Genomic DNA, 18,177 nt, shown 5'->3' with positions numbered 1-18,177 from the left:
GCCTATCTTCAAAACCTTCATTCATTGTTCTTCATTGGCTCCTGGATCATCACCGCAGACCCCGCCTCTAGGATAGCAGCACAGACGGCCAGATGGTGTCTTGACCGAGTGTTTCAATTCAACTGCGCGGCAGAAGACCTGGAGACTCACATCAGATACCGTCAAGCTCTTTGCGGACAGTGGTGATCTCAAGTCCATCAATGTTCCACCTCTTGGCGCCAGACACACCTTCTACAATAGCAGACTCTGAAAATGTACTCATTACCGCTGCGGATCGGCCGTATTGGGCCATGTACCGGAAGCAGAAAGGTCTTGAAAGTCCCGTGGATCTTGCAGCTAGATTACTCGGATCACTGGTCCTTGATTTAGCAAAGCAGCAAAGTCGCAGCAAAGAAGGCATTGGAAGCTTTTGCGAAGAAGAAGGAATTATACTATACCATCAAGGTCGTCAGCGTCAGGTGTGCCAGGATGCTTGGCAAGAGCTTTTTGCAGAAACTCTTGTCGTTTCAGTGTTCATGAATCAAGAGTCCCCCGTGCTGGCGTCAAAGATGTCACGCTTCCCCATGTTACTACGGCTGACATGACCCTGATGAGGGTGCAACGACGCGCGAATGCAGGCATGGGGTGGACATCACAACGTGAACAAGATTCATACCGTTTTGCCGAGGCTCAGCCCGGTGCAAAGAGCTTAATGATGACTTCCCCGAATCAGAAGAACTTGAATATGATAGCTGACTACACTCAGCCGATCATCCTGACCAAGAAATGAATGTCTCAGGTGGCTGGACAGAACGTTGCCGACAATACGAAATGAACGAGATAATCGAGCAGCTCCCCGAGCGATGGAGGAAGACCTTGCAACACAATAAACGAACGCGTTATCGTGTTCAAGCAAAGCATTGAGTCGTATGGCTTCGTGACCAGGGAAAACGACATCCCACATCGTCTCGATGGCATGGCTCAGTTCCAAAACTGTGTACGCGGCACAGATCCTTCTAACTTATCGCATCCCATATGCGCCGGACCCAAATCTAATCAGATCGAAGACAGTCATTTTGATTTGACTTTCCATTCCCGCCTCATCTGAACTCACGAGTTCGGATGGCATATGCAAGTCAATAATCAATAAAGTGGCCCGTGATATTGATTGTCTGCCACTGCAGAGAAAGAGAGTATGGCGTCAATAATAGATCGTAAGAATTGGAATTACAACGTAAAGTTCGTGGCGTATTGAACTGCGTGGGTAGGACGGTTGCGCTTGGGTGTCGAACAGTCGATGGAAGCAGAAGCCGCCACACCGCGCAGTTGCTCTGTCACATAGTCATATCCCAACAACAGCATCATGTGATTCACTTTGGGCCATTGCAATCCATTGCCATTAATTTGTCTTGCGCGTTTGAGACACAAATGAAATTCCGTTTGTTTATTAAGGTTTTGGGGTTTTGTCAGTCTTTCCGGGGGCACATCCGACCCCCTTTTGTCCACCAACTCCATGCGCCGTAACTGAGACCGATTCCACCATTTCGATCACCTCAACCACCCTTTCGACCGCTCCAAACCTTTCTAATATCTCCCTTGACGCTAAATAAGCATGACAGAGTTCACGCAGCCGTCATTCTCCGGGTCGTTCGTTATCTGACTGTATTTTGCCCAAGCCACCTTCCCGGACGCTGTCGTCAGGCCCATCTCAGAGATATTGACCTCGATGATGGTACCCTTCGTGAGCACTCCGAGGCTAGAATAGAGCGGTGAGTTCGGGTTCTTAGCCACACCTATTATAGGAAGCTTGACCGTGACCTGATCATAAGTTAGAAGGAGGTTCGCAAAATGTGGAATTTGAATGAGTGAACTTACGCCCAGTTTTGGATGGCAGCAGTGAGTGTACTTGTAACGAAGACCCATAGGCCTAATGAAACGCTCGGCCTACACGGGTTAGTCATCTTCAGCAGCCAAAAGCTTGTCGAGCGATGGCAAGTTACCTTGGGATTGGCACGAGTGAAGTTCTGTGTGTGTCAGCAATTGCGTCCCTCGACCCGATGACTTTGATAGCTTACCTGTCCCACAAACGTAGGCTTCGTGATCATTCTCTTCCAGGTCTTCTGGTGCGTCTTCTTTCCGGTACCGATAACCTTGAACATCTCCTCCTCACTGATACCCCTAACTTTGGGTAGGGGAACGGCGAACTGTAACCTTGTCAGAGCCAAACGAAACTCAGTTCCAGAGTTATGTCCATACCCTCGCGGACTTCTCAGCTCTCTTGTTCTTGATCTGCGAAGAAATGGCCTTGGCCATGTCCGGGCTGTTGCACTCCACGTCAGCACCCCTCCATCGCCCGGGAATTCTCTCAAAGTGCGTACTTATTGCGGTCGAGCAGGTAGGCGGGCATGGGCTCGCTGGGCTCCTTCTCGTTGTTCGTCTTGACATTGCGCTCCTCGTGAGCCTTGAGCTGCTTGCGCATCTGGATCTTCTCCTTGCGGCGGGACTCGGCGTGCATCTTGGCGCGCAGACCACGCAGGTTCTGGGCATCCTTGGAGGCCTTGTGTCCCTCACGAGCCTCCTTCTTGCGGGCCCTCTCCTCGTGATCGAGTCTGCGTCCATGCTGCTTGCGCCAGCGTTCCATGTACCTAGAAAAAATCGTCAGACATGTTTCGGGGTGTCGAGGTCGGTCGGCGAAGGTCCATACTCGTTCTGCAAACTCGATTAGCGACGTCATTCACGAGGGATTGCCATGTTGATTCTTACCTGAGGCATCTTGACGGTATTGCGCTCGCGGCGACTCTGCAAATACTAGGTGTTGGCTCTGTATTTGTCGAGATTTTCGATACGACGTCGAATCGAGAGGTCGTTGCGGTGATGTTGACCGGCGATGCACGTCCCGCCACCCAGATAGAAAAAAAAGTCCCAGGGACGTGTTTCCCCACATATTATCGTTATCGATAAGAAACACCTCACCCAGCGGCGCCTCGGCGGGGCCCCTGCATATTTTCGGAGCAGGAACAGACATTGATCCGAATGCAGCGAGGGACCTGGCGGGAAGCTAACCGTCCCAGAACTTTTTTGAGCTTCAATTGACGACCAGGTCTAAGTCGCGCGCAACGTTAAAGAGCAATTGGATTGCCCCGCGGTCCAGTTCGCAACCAATCAATCACAAAAATGAGTCGATCTCTCCTGCGCTCCGTCCTGGAGCTCAGGACACCCGTCACCCGCCTCCCGCCGACATTCCTCCTCCCCATCCAAGCTCGGAGGTTCAACTCCACGGCCCCGATCATCGAGCCCCAAACCACCGCCGCCCAAGATGCGCCCGTTGCCGCCACTCCTTCCGAGCCCTCAATAGCCAAGAAGGCCGCCGCCGCCGCCGCCCCTCCACCAACCAAGACGCCCGCCGCCCCCATCCCCGAACAGGTGCAGGCCGTCCTCCCCTTCCTGGCCGCCCAGCCGAACCACTACATCACCTTCCACATCCACGGCCGCCCGTACCTCGTAACGCCCGGCGACAGCGTCCGTCTCCCCTTCAAGATGCCCGGCGTCGTACCGGGCGACGTCCTCCGTCTGAACCGCGCGTCCGTCATCGGTAGCAGAGATTACACGCTCAAGGGCGCGCCATACGTCGACGAGAGGCTGTACGAGTGCCGGGCTGTGGTAACGGGTACCGAGAGCGAGCCCATGCGGTTCAAGGAGAAGACGAAGCGGAGGAACAGGAAGGTCAAGACGGTCAAGAGCAAGCACCGCTACACGACGTTGGCCATCAGCGAGCTGAAGATCAACGCTATTGACGAGATTGAGGCATAGTCAGGTTGACTGGGAGGGGGGGGGGTATGGGTGGTGTTGTTTGAGTAGGATGCACAAAGGTGTACAAAAATCACAGATCATTTGATTTTGTGCCAGTGTCCCCAACTTGGGACTGTATCAATAGACAACCAACTTATTTCACGTGGGTGACGATTTTCAGATCTTGACGCGTCTAAAATATCAGCCTGGTAAGGCTTTAATTTGAAGTTGATGCAGGCGCAAAGGCCGTGCTAACGTCTAGAAACAAGAAAAATAAAAAGACACTCTGTCGTAACTGGAGGGTTTGTCTGACCTCGGTGGAATAGTAGAAACAAGACAAGGGAATCAAAACAGCTGCGATGAACAGCAGAAAAAGAAAACAAGACCCCAAAGACTCCCAGCTATGAATATTACCCATCATCATTAATCCAAGGTGAAGTTGCCAAGTGACGCCTTTTTCCAACAGCTTCCCTACAACAACGCCTGAAATTTTCTCATGATCTATTCGTTGCCTTTTTAACACTAGCCCAGTAGGCTGACGGCCAAACCGACATGGCCTCGGCTTCGGTTGGCATGCGTTCTCGGCATCTCGTAACAACGCTCTGAATGATCCTGCCGAGCAGCTCTTCGTCGATGGGGAGGGCCTTCTCGCTAAGCTCATTAGGGTAGAGGAAGGGATCGGTTTCGTGAAGGAGTTCTTCGCAAGTCGGGCGCATGTGAACCTCGCGGTTCAAGCATCGTCTCAAAGTTCGTACAAGGGATGGAGGTACGGGAACGCCGCCCATTCCCCGGGAAGGGAACTCGATGATGTGGTCCCAGTTAATGATGGCCTGGCATCTTGCCATTTGGTTGGCAATGTGGCCGAAGGGAGGGATTCCGTAAACAAATTGGTACAATATGCAGCCAAGCGACCAGACGTCACTCGGCTTTCCGACCTTCATCAATTTAGGTCTTCCGGGAACACGGCCGCCTCTAGGAGCATTGGAGTCCAAAAGTGATTCAGGCGACATGTAATTCGGTGTGCCGATTTGGGTTTCGCGGTGGACGTTGACGGTCTCATCCGTTTGGATGGCATTGGCGATGCCGAAATCGATGAGCTTCAAGCGGCCCTTGACGAGTACGAAGTTGGCGGGCTTGAGATCAGAGTGAACGATGTCGTACTGGTGTACTGATTGCAGACACTCGAGCATCTCTTTCCAGTAAAACCGGACAAAGACAGGATCAAATTTGGCAGTTTCGGGATTTTGCCGACTCCTGAGGAGAGTGTTGAGATCCAACTCGCCCATTTCCATGAGCTGCATATCTGTTAGTCATGCTCTTCAGATTTCGTCAGATTCGCTTACCAGAGTCAGGACTCTCTTTTCGTCATTCATTTCATAGTCGAACAGGTTGATGACTCGGTCGACGCCCGTCAGCTTCCCCAGCAAGTCGATCTCGCCGCGATAACCTCGGATGGTCGATTCGTCGGCACTCTCCAGCGAAACTCTCTTCAAAGCAAACATCGCTCCGTTTTCTGCAGTAACACGGTAGACCTTAGCGCTACCGCCACGACCCAGACAGTCGAGCCTTGTGTAGGACTTTCCATTCACCCGAAGTATATTTCGCCTCTGCTTTCCCTGAGACGTAGTGGCGGCTCCGGCTGATGTAGTGGCAGCATCAAGCACGGACATCTTCGGGGGAGGTGGTGGTGCTGGTCTGCGAGGTGTGTTGTTGGCCAGGGAAGATAAAGGTTTCCGTTCCGGCGACACAGCAGATCGATGAGGTGCAGCCTCGGTGTTGACAGGCCGCCTCGGTATCCTCTCTGCCTCCTTCTCAGCCAGGAGGCTTACAGCGGGCTTCGAACTTCTGAGAATGGAAGGAAGCTCGTTCTCCTGGTCATGACCCGACGGGACCTGAGGACGCTGTGCCGGCAATCTGTAGTGAATCTCTTCGGGCTCTTCTTCCTCTCTCTCCTTGGGTGATTGGCGAGCAGAGGGGGCCGGTTCGGCATATGAGACCGGTCGTCGGTGACCTGCTCTAGAAGGATCGCTCAGAGCTACTGGACTTCCTGATGCGAGTTGCCTGCCGTTTCCATAAAATGATGATGCTAAGTCGTTGTCCAGATCGCGGCCCTGGCCATCATGCTCAAAACTGGAAACGAGACCCTCGCCCTCACCATTGGCCTCCGCCTCTTCCTCACTCTGCCGCCTTCGTCCACGTCGTGCAGGTCCACTAAGAAAGCTTCCCGGAACCTTGCCAATACGCTTGACGCGCATTGAGCCCTGCAACGCAAGGTTGTCCTCCGGCTTGATGTTTTTCCCGGCGTTTGAAGTGTGGCGCGAGACGCTGCCAGGATTAATACCAGCGGGGTGACGACCCAAAGTTACCGGTTCTTCGGAATGTTCCTGCTCGAGTTGAGAACCAGACCGTCGTGAGCGGCCGGATGAACTGCCAAGCCGACTCCTGTTGCCGGAGGAACCGGCAGCAATGCGGACAACTCGGACTCCCTGTGCAGGCGTGTTGATGTCTTGCGGTGGCTCTTGCCTCTCGTCTGAGGACTGGTCACGGCTCTCCGGACGACTTCTGGAAGGAGGGCGCTGCGTAGTCGATCGTGAGAGAGACGTAGATCGTCTTTTTGCGGGACCCATTGAGCTAAGACTTTTCGGTGTCGTGCTCAGTCTTACAACCCTCTTGCGTATGGGACTAGCCTCCCGGCTTCTCATAGGCGATGAGTGTTTTGAGGACCTGGTCTCTTGCGCTTGTGCACTTCCGGACCTGAGGGACCTTCTCTCCTCGGTGGCGGATGTCGTCGACGCGGCGAGATTGCTTGCGCGACGGCGCGTTCGCGGCGGTGAGGGCGCCCGTTCGGATTCAGCGGAACCACCATCGTTAAGTAATGCCTTGGTGAGAGCACTGAGCTTCATAGGCACGGGAATTTCGTCGTCGGAGCTGTCGTGCATGCCGTATTGTTGTGAATCTGACTTCTTAGACAGTGCAGGCGCGGCCGCTGTCGCGTGGACAGGGTTTGATTCGCTTCGGCTAAGGTGTGGTCGCGAGGGTAGTCGGCGGAGGCCTTGTCTTTGGGAAGGTCTTCGTGACAATCCTGTGCCTGTGGTGCCCATCGGCGTAGGGGAAGCGGTCGCCATTTCTTATTTTTTCGATTGTGGTCGGGAATGGTGATTGTTTTGAGGTGTGAGATTGGCGAGTTATTAGGGAATTTGGCGCGTCCCGTCCACGTCTCGACGAAAGGCCACCTGCTGGCCGAAAAGCGATTGTTGCTGTCGACAAAAGGATGATTTACGTGTCGATAGTGCCCATGATGCGAAAGATTGAGAATGGAGAAAGATTAGTTCATGCGGCGCGTCATTAGCATCTTGTATTGCTGGGGGGGATGTGTCGGCTCCTTGTCGAATTCAACGACGTTCCCAGTATTTGAGGCTAGCAGGGGCTGACCAATGAGAAAGTGAGTCGATGGGGCTAAGTTGTCCGGGCAACAACGGGTTTGGAGACTGCGGGACACAGCGGCACATTCCTGGTTCGTCGCATTAAATTTGCATGTCAGGCACCACCGGCACTACGCCTAATGCGAAGGCAGGGGGCTGGGGAAAAAAGTTCACAAGAGACGGATTGGCCAAAGCTCCTGACCTGGAGCGCTTGGGATATGCGTGCACCAAGATTTCTTCTGCCGCTTACGGCTCATGTGCCCCGCAAAGAGAATGCGGGCAAGAAATCAGGAAGACCAACACGATATCACGGACGCAGACTGCAGTGTATTATCAGAGACTGTCACGCCAGAGACACACAAGATTCACCCAGGACTTGATAATGTTTCAAAGAAGCAGCGAGCTTTTCAATTGTCCGAAAATAGCCGGTTTCCCTACACAATTGTGTGTCGTTGAAGTCCAACCCAAGATGTCCCTCATGTCCATGACATGCGAAAGTGTCGTCCAGATTGTGCATCGCAACTTCTTTGTTGAGCGTGAGGCATACGGCCGGTCATCATGATGGTCGTAGAGAGGGTATTTAGTCGAAGAGACCGAAGCCCATGTCCTCATCGGACTCCTCCTTCTCCTCCTCCTTGGGAGCCTCCTCGGCAGCGGCCTCAGCGGCACCGCCAGCAGCAGCACCACCACCAGCGGCAGCACCGCCAGCGCCACCAGAGGGGACGGAAGCGAGCTTGCTGGAGCCCTCAGAGATGAGCTGTTTAACATGTTAGTGCGTAGTCCTTCTCAAGACGAAGATTCTTCGGGGCTGAAACCGACCTCGTTGATGTCCTTGCCCTCGAGCTCAGAGATGAGCTTGTTGAGGCGCTCGTCATCGGCCTCAATGCCGACGGACTCAAGGACGGCCTTGACGTCCTTGGCGGAGGGAGAGGCGTTGCCGCCGAGGCCGAGGAGAAGGTAAGCGGCGAGGTGCTTCATTTTGAATGTGGTATTTCTGCGGCGCGAGCAAGGTCAGACAATGGTTCTGAAGCTATTTCGCAAGTGGATTCGACGATGCGACGAGGAGAGTGTCGATGGTGTCGTCAATGGAAGGGCGGCGGGGGTAAACTCACAGTTTCTTGTAAAGAACACGAGAGGTCAATCAATTTAACCGCAGGTTGGGCGGAGACTGAATCTTCGAGTCCTAGGAGGATCTTTTGGCGGTGGTTGAGTCTGGCGAGGTTAGATGCTCAGAAAAAAGTTTCGCCTTTTGTCGCGGGTGTGGGCTCAAAATTGAGATAGCCGACCCTAAGGCTGGTGTTAGGGCGGGGGGTTTCGCGCCTTTGATTGGCTGAAGAGTGTGGCACCCTCTCTCACCAGCCTCCTGGGCGCTCGACCCCCCCTGCGAATCCACGTAAGTGCACGGGACCCTGCTGTCCTCCAGTTGAAAGCCCGATAATTGATAGACTGGGTGGCATCCATGGAAGCTCGGCACCAACGGAACCGGAGGCACCATTACTTCCGACAACCTGGAAGTCCAGGCTCCACTGGAAATACAGTGGTACTTCGAACTGTATTGGACCCCCGTCCAATAGATATAAACTTGCCAACTCCAACGCCACTTCCTTTTGTTTCCCCCGACACCTAACCTTCGACTCTTACGACCAACGGACGCCTGTTGCGTGCTCTTCGCGACCGCCTCCTCGATTTTCGCGATTTTTTCCTCCCGATTCTCCCGTAATCACCCGTCATCTTTCACTGCTATTGAGACCCGCGTCTGTCGAGTCTTTGAGGGGGAACGGGGCTCGCTGAATCGCAGAAAACTTGGGGTTCTGTTACTTTCCATACTGATGACTCAAGCTTCTGCCTGATGCATCTCGACGGCCGGTGCGAGCAATCTAGACACTTGCTTGACGATATCTGGCTATAATCACCGCCAATATGCCGGTAAGTACAGAGAGCACGCGACTTCAGATATCGTGTTCAACTCACGCTGACCTCCTTCGCCAGATCGGAGACCTCCTCGCCCAAATCAATGGCGATAAGTCACAGAGCACATCGCCCGCGCCGACGAGACCGCCTGCTCTCGCCTCCGCGAAGCGTAAGGCCGATGACGACTTGCGCAACACGGTTTCAAATAAGACACCGCGAACGAGTACCACAGGACCCAGCTCGTCGTCGGCATCAAAAACCGCTAGCGCCCCGAGACCCGCCGCACGACCTGCAGACAAGCCATCCACTATTACCGGCTACCGAGGCAGCGCTGCTCGACCTTCAGATAGAACATCGTCGTCGGCGCCCAGACCTGTCGGAAATGGCAACTCTGCTCCGAAGCCGTCTTCTTCAAGTGCTCGACCGGTGAACGGGTCGGGGGCCCCGAAAGCCACCTCCACCCTCCCCAGTCGACCATCGCCTGCTGCCCCAGCCCCTGCCAAGGGTGGACCGGCACCGAAGAAGGGCTCTTTCGCCGAAATTCTTGCGCGTGCAAAGAAGGCGCAGGAGTCCATGGGGCAGGTCGGCAGGATTCAACACAAACCTGTCGAGAAGGTTCTTACGAAGAAGGAACGCGAGGAGATGGCGAAGGAGGCCAAGAAGGATGCAAAGGCTACCGCGATGAAGGGAGCCGCGGCGAGACAACCGTCAAAGTTCCAAGGTACAGCGCGACCATCTGCTGCTGGTGCTCCGTCACGCAACGGAGCTGGCTCATCAAATGGCGCGTCCAGAAATGGCGTACCTGACCGATCAAAAGATCCCAAGGCCGCCGCAAAGGCACGCGCCGCAGAGGAGGAGCAGGCGAAGAGGTTCAAGAAGGCCGCCACCGCAACCACAGGATACTCCGGTACCGCCCGCCCAAGACCAGGAGCAGCTTCGGCCAAGAAGAAGCCGGCTCCCGGCGGCGCCCTCCTTAACGCCCGGCCCGCACCACGCTACGGCGGCTCCAACAAACGCTCTCGCTACGAGGAAGAGGAGGACGAGGAACTCGACGACTTCATCGAATATGACGACGAAGAAGACGATGCCGGCGGTCCTCGCTACACCTACGACTCGGACGGCTCCTCCGACATGGAGGCCGGAATGGACGACGTGTGGGAGGAGGAGCAGATGGCCGAGCGGGTGGCCCGCAGGGAGGATCAGGAGGAGGAGAAGCTTGAGAAGCGTCTCAAGGCCGAGAAGGAGGAGCGCAAGCGCAAGTTCTATGAGCAGCAGCGGGGACGGCGTTAGTCCACGTGCTTGACGGTATCACCTGGTTCACTATGGGCATTTGCACCGGTAGGCACGGCAGCATCACATTAGCGATGGCGTTTCTGTATTTTGTTTGGTCATTACTTTGGTTAGGGGGCGGGACGTCGTTTCACGGCACGGCCGTCTTCAATTTGACGGTAATGCCTTGGTCCCTTTGGATCCAGGGCGTATATACGTGCCTCGCGCGCAATGATACCTCAGGGGCCAACAAATGTTAGCCTAATATTATTACGTCTGTACCAGATACTGGTCAGAGCCAACTTCATGGTCCCCGGGGGAGAGGCTTGGTGTCAAATTTCCCACCGCTGCCGAGAACCTTGGCAGAAAACTCATGGATTCAAATCACGTAATGCGTGTGCTTGTCTCATGTAAAAAAACAGATTGTCTTACGTAGCAATTTTACAAGAATCATCCACATCACTTCTACCACGTAGTCGAAAGCGCATGATTTGCGTGTTCAAGTCTATGAAAACCCTCATGCAATGACTTTCATGGGGTGCTTACTCAACCCGTCCCAAAATCGCAATCCAGCCCAGACGCCATTGCGATGCCAAATTCTCTGAGAGATTGGATCACCCTAACTTCGGTCCGGAGCTACTAAGCCCCGGCCCTTCAAAATTGACAAACTCCGGTATGTGCCGCTGCTGTTTTGATGTTGGTCGCTCTGCCTCGATGCCGTTGTTGTTACACGCGATACAAGACCGCAAACTTTGCGCGCCGCAAGCCTTGCGGAATGGGGTGGAGGTATAAGAAAACCAAAAGGAGGACCGCCCCTGACGTTGGCAAGCAAAAAAGAAACGAAGTATAGAAGGCAACCAGAAGAACTTCTGCAGCCTGATCTCATCTCGACGCCACCATGAAGAAGAACCAAGTACAAAATGCAAATGTTGCTGCTCTGATGCGAATTGCTGTTCAGGACGACTTCTCTGCCGAAGCAAGAGACCCTGAGGGAGCACCAAGCGCCGCCAAACTCTGACGAACGTTGGGTGAATGATGGATCATCAACCCATAGTGCCCAAGTGACGATATTCTGCCGATCATGTCATACAGACCAAGACGTTGCAGCAGCGAGGAGCTCTGCAACAACTAGGGGAGATCTTCCGACTTGAGACCTGAGTTCCCATATCCACTCAGATTCCAGCCTTTGTATCGTACTGTAGATCCGCCGTTGCTCATGGAGAGTGAAGAAGGAGGCGGGTTGTGCGGAGGAAGCCCATTGTGATGCTTCATGGGTGGCGGAGGGAGGGAGGCGGGGGCGGCTGGCAAACTGCTCTGCTGGCGAGGGTGCGATTGGCCGCTGGAAGCGGGACGCCCGTTTGTGCCATTGTGGGCTTCATTCTCCTCTTCCTTCATCAAGCCCTTTTGGCGCAGATACTGGATCGATTGAAGGACGGTCAAATCCTCCTGATCCTTGTCGTTGAGAACCAAGCGCTGCTGGATTGTAAGCTGGCCATTGTTTGCCTCCCGGTCTTTCATCGCCGCCTCTCTTACAGCGGGATCGTGGACAAAACGGCACTTGCCCTTCTTGCCACAGGTGCCTCCCGTCGAGTAGTACTTGCAATGTTTCGTAACATCTGCCTTCCTAGCTGGCGGGGGCGGAGGGGGGGCTTGTTGGGCGCGACTCGACACAACTTCAGGCTCGTCGTCGTCAGACTTGAGTGCAACAGGAGAGCTGTCTCTCATCTCGTCGCCTTCGTCTTGCTGTTCACGCTTGCGTTTTATAGACGACTCCACCTTTTCCAACTGTTTTCTCAGCTTACTGGCCAGGTTTTCTTCCTTCTCCAGAGCAGCAGCAAACTTATCACCGCCTCCGTGTGCCACCTCGGCAGACTTCTTTGCTTTGACACGGGCGGCGGTCGGGAAGCGCTTCTTGCGCTCAGCGATGTAAGCAGCAACATCAGTGACTCTGGCAAATAAGGTTAGCTGCATTTCAAGTGTTTCCTTGCATTCTACTCACTGAAGAGCATCTGCCCCAATTAACTTGCGAAGCGTCTCCTCTTCCATCTCGTCATCTTCCGAATCCGAGTCTTGGCCAGGGGTAAGACCAAGCGTGTTGGTCTTGCGCTTCTTCTTCTTGCCCGAGGCGGCATTATCATGCTTGTGGAAACCCCCATCCTGGCGATGATTATTATTGTTGCCATGTTGACGATGGCGATTTCTGTCGTTGCCGTGATGAAAGCCACCACGGCCTCGCATGTTGTTGCCACGGAAGCCGCCGCGACCACGTCCTCCACCTTGTCCGTCGTGCTTGTAATGCGGTTCCTGTGGAGGGCCTGAAGCGCGAGGTGCAGGAGGGGGGGCATGATAGGGATACTGGGCTGGAGGACCATACGGCGCCTGTTGAGCTCGAGGATCTGCGTACGGCTGACCATATGCGCCGTTCACTTGATGTTGCATTCCCTCGGTACCGTATGGTCCAGGAGCCGGTGCAGCCACAGGGACTCGAGAACCGCCTCGGTCGTTGCCGTAACCACCACGTCCACGTCCACCACCGTAATGATTCTGGGGATGTTGGTCATGGCCCGGCCACTGCTGAGGAGCATTGTAATGGGCGGGAGGGTGGTAGGGCTGTCCGTATTGCTGTTGCTGCGGAGGGCCGTATCCGGGTTGATGAGGCGGCGGCGGCTGGCCATGTTGGGGGTGGGAGTAGACCTGAGGAGCGTAATTCGGGTGGTAGTTGGAGCTTGACAATGGGGTCGGAGCATGAGCTCCATGCTGTGGCGTGGGATGAGCATGGTCTTGGTGCCACTGCTGTTGGGGATGTTGTTGAGGAGGGTAGCTACCCCCAGCGGGCTGAGCCGGGTAGGCAGGGCTATGTTGAGGATAGGGTTGCTGTCGTCCGTACTCGTACTGTGGTTGAGGCGCGGGCGGGTATTCAGGACGACCACCCGATGGATACCCAGCACGGCCGCCGCGGCCGGTAGGAGCACCACCGCCTCTCGAGTGTTGTTGGTACGGACCGCCGTGATGCCCATACGCAGGGTGACTCGGTTGGGCGGCTTGGGGAGGCGGCGGCGGAGGGCCGTAGTTGTAGCCGGACATCGTGGCTCGAAGACACGGATTCTGATACGCGAAGGAATCGATTCAAATAGTGGTGATGTCGGATAATGGGAGAAGCAGACGTCTTCGATTTTCGATGACTTCGCAGGGCAAATCTGTCTGTGAAAATTCGAGCGACGTGCGACCGTTTGAATTTGACTGCAAATTGGATGAAAGTGCACCGACCTACTTAGGTAGGTAGGAAAAAGAAATCAGGCCAAGGAACACATCGATGGATGCATGCAAAAGGAAAGGATCGCGAGGATGAAGACGCAGCTTGATGCAGCAGTTTCCCTGACGCGAAGCTGAAGCAAGAGGTGGAGCGCAGCTTTCCACTGCGATGGAAGGGGCAGGGCAGGTACGATTTCGGTCGCCGCAATAAAATAGTTCCAGCGGGCTTGGTAGGTGCCAGGACTCTGTTGACTGCTTCCTTGGGTGACCTCTGCGTCTGTCAGCCACTGCTAGACCTGATTTAGTGGGCGGTGTGACGGCGGATCCTTCTCAGGCCAGGCGCCCCGCGATTTTGCCGATTTTGCGATTTACACCAAGCAGACAGACTCATCAAGAATAGCTTCCGGAGACAGGCGCGCGCGATTTCCTTGGGGCGCTCTTGTGGGACGACAATGACCTGACGGCTTTTTCTGATCGACACTGGCAATATATCTCCCGTCACTCTCGTCCCAAGGACGCAAGCGCCCATCATGTTCATTCTCGTAAGTCTGGCTGCAAATTTCAGCTGAGTGAGTGTGTCACTGACTAACACCAATACAGACCAAAATCGCGGACCTGGTCGAGATTGCACCGGAGGATTTCCGCAAGAAGAGCATGAACGCCATTGAAGACAACATCAACGCGAAATACGCGAACAAGGTCATTCAGAAGATTGGTCTCTGCATTTGCCTGTACGACGTCTTGTGGACCTCGGAGGGTCTCATTGGCCATGGCACCGGCCTTGTCAACGTCAACGGTGCGTGGAAGTTGCTTAGCACCTCGACCTGCATTCGCTAACTATGTTGCAGTTGAGTTCAGAATGGTTGTCTTCAGACCATTTAAGGGAGAAGTTATGATTGGCAGAATCAGGAGTTCTACGCCGGCTGGCATCAACCTAAGAACAGACTTTTTCGACGATATCTTTATTCCCTTCGACGAGCTTCCCGAAGGCGCAGAATAGTGAGTGTAGAAGCATTGAAATGAATCAATGGGCACCAGCTGACCAAGAACAGTAACCACTCAGAACAATTATGGATCTGGAATATTGAAGGTGACAGACTCTTCTACGACAATCACGAGATGGTCAGATTCCAGGTTATCGACGAAGAATGGCACGACCAGACACCCGCAGGACCCAGCCAGGGAGAGGAAGCCGCCCCACCGAAACCACCATACAAGGTGAAGGGCACGATGGCCATGGAAGGACTCGGCGTGTGCCTGTGGTGGGACGGACAAGGAAGCGAGTAGTATTTGGGAGGTCCCTAAAGTCTCGCCGATTGATTACGAACATGGGAATGGCGCATGGAAGGCACTCATATGTACATTGTTCTACAGATTCTATGACTTGATACCCGACAGCAGTCTCTGCTCCACATCATCCAGAACAGAGTAGTGCTCAACGACAGCAATGTTCTCGGCCTCGCCCTTGAATTGCTTGTCGGGGTCGACACCAGGTCCAAACATCTGAGGAGCGGCTTGGGCACCTCCCATCTGTCCCATCTGCTGGGCCATCTGGCTGGCGGCTGTGATTCGTTAGTCTAGCATTCCAGAAAGGAGACATTGCCGCAAGCTTACCGTTGTCGCTTCCAAGGATGAAGTTGAAGACAGACTGCAGACCGAAGATACACAGGAAGTACCAGCTGATGCTGGACATCCATCGGGGATCCATGTCCTTCGTGGCAACACCTGCCTGCAGCATGCTCTTGAACTTGATCGTAATTGGGAACGGCAGCTTCATGATGACGTATCCGCTGAAGAAAGCGTTGATCCAGCTCATGATGAGCGTGTTGGGAATGATCATGGCCATGTTGTTCTTCATCATGCCCATCATGCCGTCCATCGCGCCCGGGTCCGTAAGCGGGTTCGCCGGAGGCTGGCCCTTCTGGTCCGGGTTCTTGAGGTAGGCTCCGGATTCGTAAGCGGCGACGAGCACATCGCGGCGCGCCTCGAACGACTTCTTGGACAGGACATGGTGGTTGGTTCGCACGCCGACGCCATGCATCATGGCGCGTTGCTCACGCAGAGCAGGCTTTTCGAGCTTCTTGGGCGGGGTTGCGAGGAGAACGCTGGCATAGTGTCGCAAGATACCGGTCAAGATCATGACCACCGTAATCGGGAATAGAATCCAGTAGCTGTCCGCGGCAGTCATTAGTCGCCGTGCAAGAGATGACGGGCTCGTCGGAAATACGTACAACAACTGGGGATCCCGATGGATCGTCTGCACCGGAACTTGGGCCATGGCGGGCTCGATTGACTTGAAGCGCCGGGTATAATGAGTCCAAAAGATGGTAATGACGCTTGTCGTTCCGAGCGGCCAGGTGGTTGCGAGCTCTAGGTCGACGTTACGACCCCATCATCTTGGTGGTGGAGCGGGAAGCTCACCCGGAAGTACGTTCCAGCGTAACTCCGAAAGACCACCTTCCACTTAGGAAAGTTCCACCGTACCGCGGATTCGCACAAGGGTCCAAGCTGTCCCAGCTAGCTCCGAAAGCCAGCCTGGAGGTTACAAGACATAAAACCAACCCAAACTCCACGTTCAAAGTTCCCGGGAGCAGCGCAAAACATTCAACCCATTTTCCTCGACTGCGGAACCCCTCACAACTAAAATGGCGACCTCGGAAAGAATAACGGTCCATAACCTGGCCGGTACGTTTGATTCCATGCTGACGCTCTTTGTCGCAGTCGCGCTAACACAGCTCACCCAGACCTGAAGAATACCTCGGACGATGCGCTCCCAAACTACCTGAACTCCCTGAAGTTCACTCAATCCCACACCTTGACCGATGTTCGCCTCGCCCTCGGCTGGGGTGCTTTCCTCATTGCCGCCGCCTGCTTCGGCTGGGACTACCAGTTCGGATTCAACAGCACAAAGTACTACACGGCCGCTGCTGTGGTGCTCTACACGATGCTCAATGGCGCTCTGACGCTATGGATCTGGCTCAAGGAAGCGGGCACCGTGTATGAGGGTACATCACCATCTGGCGAAAAGGTAAGATCCACTGGTGCACTTCGACACCCTTGCGTCCGGAACCTTGACTTACACGGTCTCACTAGGTCAACATTGCGACCTCGACGAAGAAGAACGTACCAGTCTACAACATGAAGATCACGATTACCTCAAAGAACGGCGAAAAGAAGACTCTCGAACTTGCGAAGCCCTTCAATGAGTGGTTCGACTCCCAAGGCCACTTCGTCGTCACGCCCTTCCAAGAGATCCTCGCGACCAACATCCCCACTATCGGCAAGCTCGACCCTAAGCGCGTGAAGTCCGCCTCTCAGACATACTCTGCCGACGTCCTCGATGCTCTGTACGCGGAGAGTACCGCATCGGGAAGTGGTGCGGAGGCGGCAGCTAAGGGTTCCAGCAAGAGACGCAAGGCGTAGCCCGTTGATATCTGCCAAGGGCTGGCTGTACTCTTTCTATATACACCATGGCCTTGTAAACTAATCAAGGGTGTTTCAAAAAGCATGCTATTCGTGATTTTGCATTGTGCAGTGTGGACTCCCGCGGACTATCCTCCAATACCAAGCTGGAATGTCATCCATGAACTCTGACGCCCCCAGACGTTGCTTGCCTCGATATAATGCAAGCACCATTTGAATAGCATCCTTTCTCGGTCCTGATCCCCGAAATTGCGATCAGCAAGCCCGCCCCCTTCAACAGCGCCAGATTCCTCACGATTGATATCATTCGTCATAGATTTACCAGTGAGTATGCCGCCTATCCAGACGGAGTGCTATCTTTCCGACGCCTGAGCTCCAATCAAGAGTCTTAATCTACAACTGAGCACGCTACGTGATTTTCGCATTTGATCAGAACGCAACTATTTGAATAGCATAAGTCTGGCCCTTCAGATGAGTAACTTCCTCAAATGTCAATCGAGGCAAAATCAGTCTGGCAAACGAGTAATATCGCCGTTACGGGGCTATCTCCAAAGACACGCACCCCAGGTTTCCAAGAGGTTAAGACACCTTCTGGGCTTCTTTACCTGAGAGAGCGCTTGAAATATTGGTAGAAACTACGGCTCATCTCGTTAATCAATAACAAACTGCCATGCGGACGACGAATGCTCGAGAATCATGTCGACGCAGCCAGGCCACGAGACCGTCACTGTCAAAACCCAATATAAATACAACACGAACCTCTCTGCCAATGTGCCAATCCTCACTGCTGCGAGCTTTCTCCACAAGATGCTCCTAAAGGTCCTGGCAGAATCGTACAAACGCCGGCTTGGCAATGTCACTCTCCACGTCGATTGATGACGCGCTTCGACAACGCATCGTCTCGCGAGTCTGCCAAGGAGCATGCCCCGTATTCCTACATAAGACTTGAAGAACAATGATGACCAGAAGTTCTCATTCATAAAACGATCTCGGCTCGATGCAATGGCACAATCCAAACTCTGAATCTTGATTTGATGTTGATCATTTGATTCTGGACACTGCCCAGAAGCGATGTGGCTTGGAAAATCATGCACAGATCCGGAGGATGGTCCATTTATAACGATCTCTCCGA

At 54.1% G+C, this 18,177-nt stretch overlaps 9 protein-coding genes across 9 annotated transcripts; 4 read left to right on the top strand and 5 right to left on the bottom strand.

Annotated features, from left to right (window-relative positions):
• Nucleotides 1-1,581: 1,581 nt before the first annotated feature.
• CkaCkLH20_05895 (putative ribosome biogenesis protein nsa-2) lies at nucleotides 1,582-2,784 on the bottom strand (the record flags this gene model as incomplete). Its single annotated transcript, XM_038888612.1, has 8 exons — nucleotides 1,582-1,797; nucleotides 1,855-1,923; nucleotides 1,980-2,003; nucleotides 2,055-2,183; nucleotides 2,236-2,299; nucleotides 2,358-2,624; nucleotides 2,684-2,688; nucleotides 2,743-2,784. The coding sequence occupies 8 exons, from the start codon at nucleotides 2,782-2,784 to the stop codon at nucleotides 1,582-1,584; spliced, it is 816 nt and encodes a 271-aa protein (XP_038745948.1).
• Nucleotides 2,785-3,153: 369 nt separating this feature from the next.
• Nucleotides 3,154-3,789, top strand: CkaCkLH20_05894 (uncharacterized protein; the record flags this gene model as incomplete). The annotated part of the gene is made up of 1 exon (XM_038888611.1): nucleotides 3,154-3,789. The coding sequence occupies one exon, from the start codon at nucleotides 3,154-3,156 to the stop codon at nucleotides 3,787-3,789; it is 636 nt and encodes a 211-aa protein (XP_038745947.1).
• Nucleotides 3,790-4,262: 473 nt separating this feature from the next.
• On the bottom strand, nucleotides 4,263-6,707 carry CkaCkLH20_05893 (uncharacterized protein; the record flags this gene model as incomplete). Its single annotated transcript, XM_038888610.1, has 3 exons — nucleotides 4,263-5,063; nucleotides 5,112-6,344; nucleotides 6,432-6,707. The coding sequence occupies 3 exons, from the start codon at nucleotides 6,705-6,707 to the stop codon at nucleotides 4,263-4,265; spliced, it is 2,310 nt and encodes a 769-aa protein (XP_038745946.1).
• A 1,063-nt stretch (nucleotides 6,708-7,770) lies between these two features.
• CkaCkLH20_05892 (uncharacterized protein) lies at nucleotides 7,771-8,168 on the bottom strand (the record flags this gene model as incomplete). The annotated part of the gene is made up of 2 exons (XM_038888609.1): nucleotides 7,771-7,947; nucleotides 8,010-8,168. The coding sequence occupies 2 exons, from the start codon at nucleotides 8,166-8,168 to the stop codon at nucleotides 7,771-7,773; spliced, it is 336 nt and encodes a 111-aa protein (XP_038745945.1).
• A 942-nt stretch (nucleotides 8,169-9,110) lies between these two features.
• On the top strand, nucleotides 9,111-10,391 carry CkaCkLH20_05891 (spt2 chromatin protein; the record flags this gene model as incomplete). Its single annotated transcript, XM_038888608.1, has 1 exon — nucleotides 9,111-10,391. The coding sequence occupies one exon, from the start codon at nucleotides 9,111-9,113 to the stop codon at nucleotides 10,389-10,391; it is 1,281 nt and encodes a 426-aa protein (XP_038745944.1).
• A 1,107-nt stretch (nucleotides 10,392-11,498) lies between these two features.
• Nucleotides 11,499-13,387, bottom strand: CkaCkLH20_05890 (uncharacterized protein; the record flags this gene model as incomplete). Its single annotated transcript, XM_038888607.1, has 4 exons — nucleotides 11,499-12,318; nucleotides 12,370-12,527; nucleotides 12,596-12,766; nucleotides 12,821-13,387. The coding sequence occupies 4 exons, from the start codon at nucleotides 13,385-13,387 to the stop codon at nucleotides 11,499-11,501; spliced, it is 1,716 nt and encodes a 571-aa protein (XP_038745943.1).
• Nucleotides 13,388-14,092: 705 nt separating this feature from the next.
• On the top strand, nucleotides 14,093-14,909 carry CkaCkLH20_05889 (RNA polymerase III subunit Rpc25; the record flags this gene model as incomplete). The annotated part of the gene is made up of 4 exons (XM_038888606.1): nucleotides 14,093-14,164; nucleotides 14,223-14,418; nucleotides 14,471-14,621; nucleotides 14,675-14,909. The coding sequence occupies 4 exons, from the start codon at nucleotides 14,093-14,095 to the stop codon at nucleotides 14,907-14,909; spliced, it is 654 nt and encodes a 217-aa protein (XP_038745942.1).
• Nucleotides 14,910-14,999: 90 nt separating this feature from the next.
• On the bottom strand, nucleotides 15,000-15,900 carry CkaCkLH20_05888 (uncharacterized protein; the record flags this gene model as incomplete). Its single annotated transcript, XM_038888605.1, has 3 exons — nucleotides 15,000-15,184; nucleotides 15,237-15,793; nucleotides 15,854-15,900. 3 exons carry the CDS (start codon nucleotides 15,898-15,900, stop codon nucleotides 15,000-15,002), a joined length of 789 nt encoding a protein of 262 aa, XP_038745941.1.
• A 367-nt stretch (nucleotides 15,901-16,267) lies between these two features.
• CkaCkLH20_05887 (signal peptidase complex) lies at nucleotides 16,268-17,045 on the top strand (the record flags this gene model as incomplete). Its single annotated transcript, XM_038888604.1, has 3 exons — nucleotides 16,268-16,307; nucleotides 16,367-16,650; nucleotides 16,716-17,045. The coding sequence occupies 3 exons, from the start codon at nucleotides 16,268-16,270 to the stop codon at nucleotides 17,043-17,045; spliced, it is 654 nt and encodes a 217-aa protein (XP_038745940.1).
• Nucleotides 17,046-18,177: the final 1,132 nt, after the last annotated feature.

Source organism: Colletotrichum karsti (assembly GCF_011947395.1).
Source record: "Colletotrichum karsti strain CkLH20 chromosome Unknown Scaffold17, whole genome shotgun sequence".
NCBI classification, from domain to species: domain Eukaryota; kingdom Fungi; phylum Ascomycota; class Sordariomycetes; order Glomerellales; family Glomerellaceae; genus Colletotrichum; species Colletotrichum karsti.
Note: the sequence above shows the minus strand (reverse complement) of the source record. Positions and strands in the feature narration are given on the sequence as shown.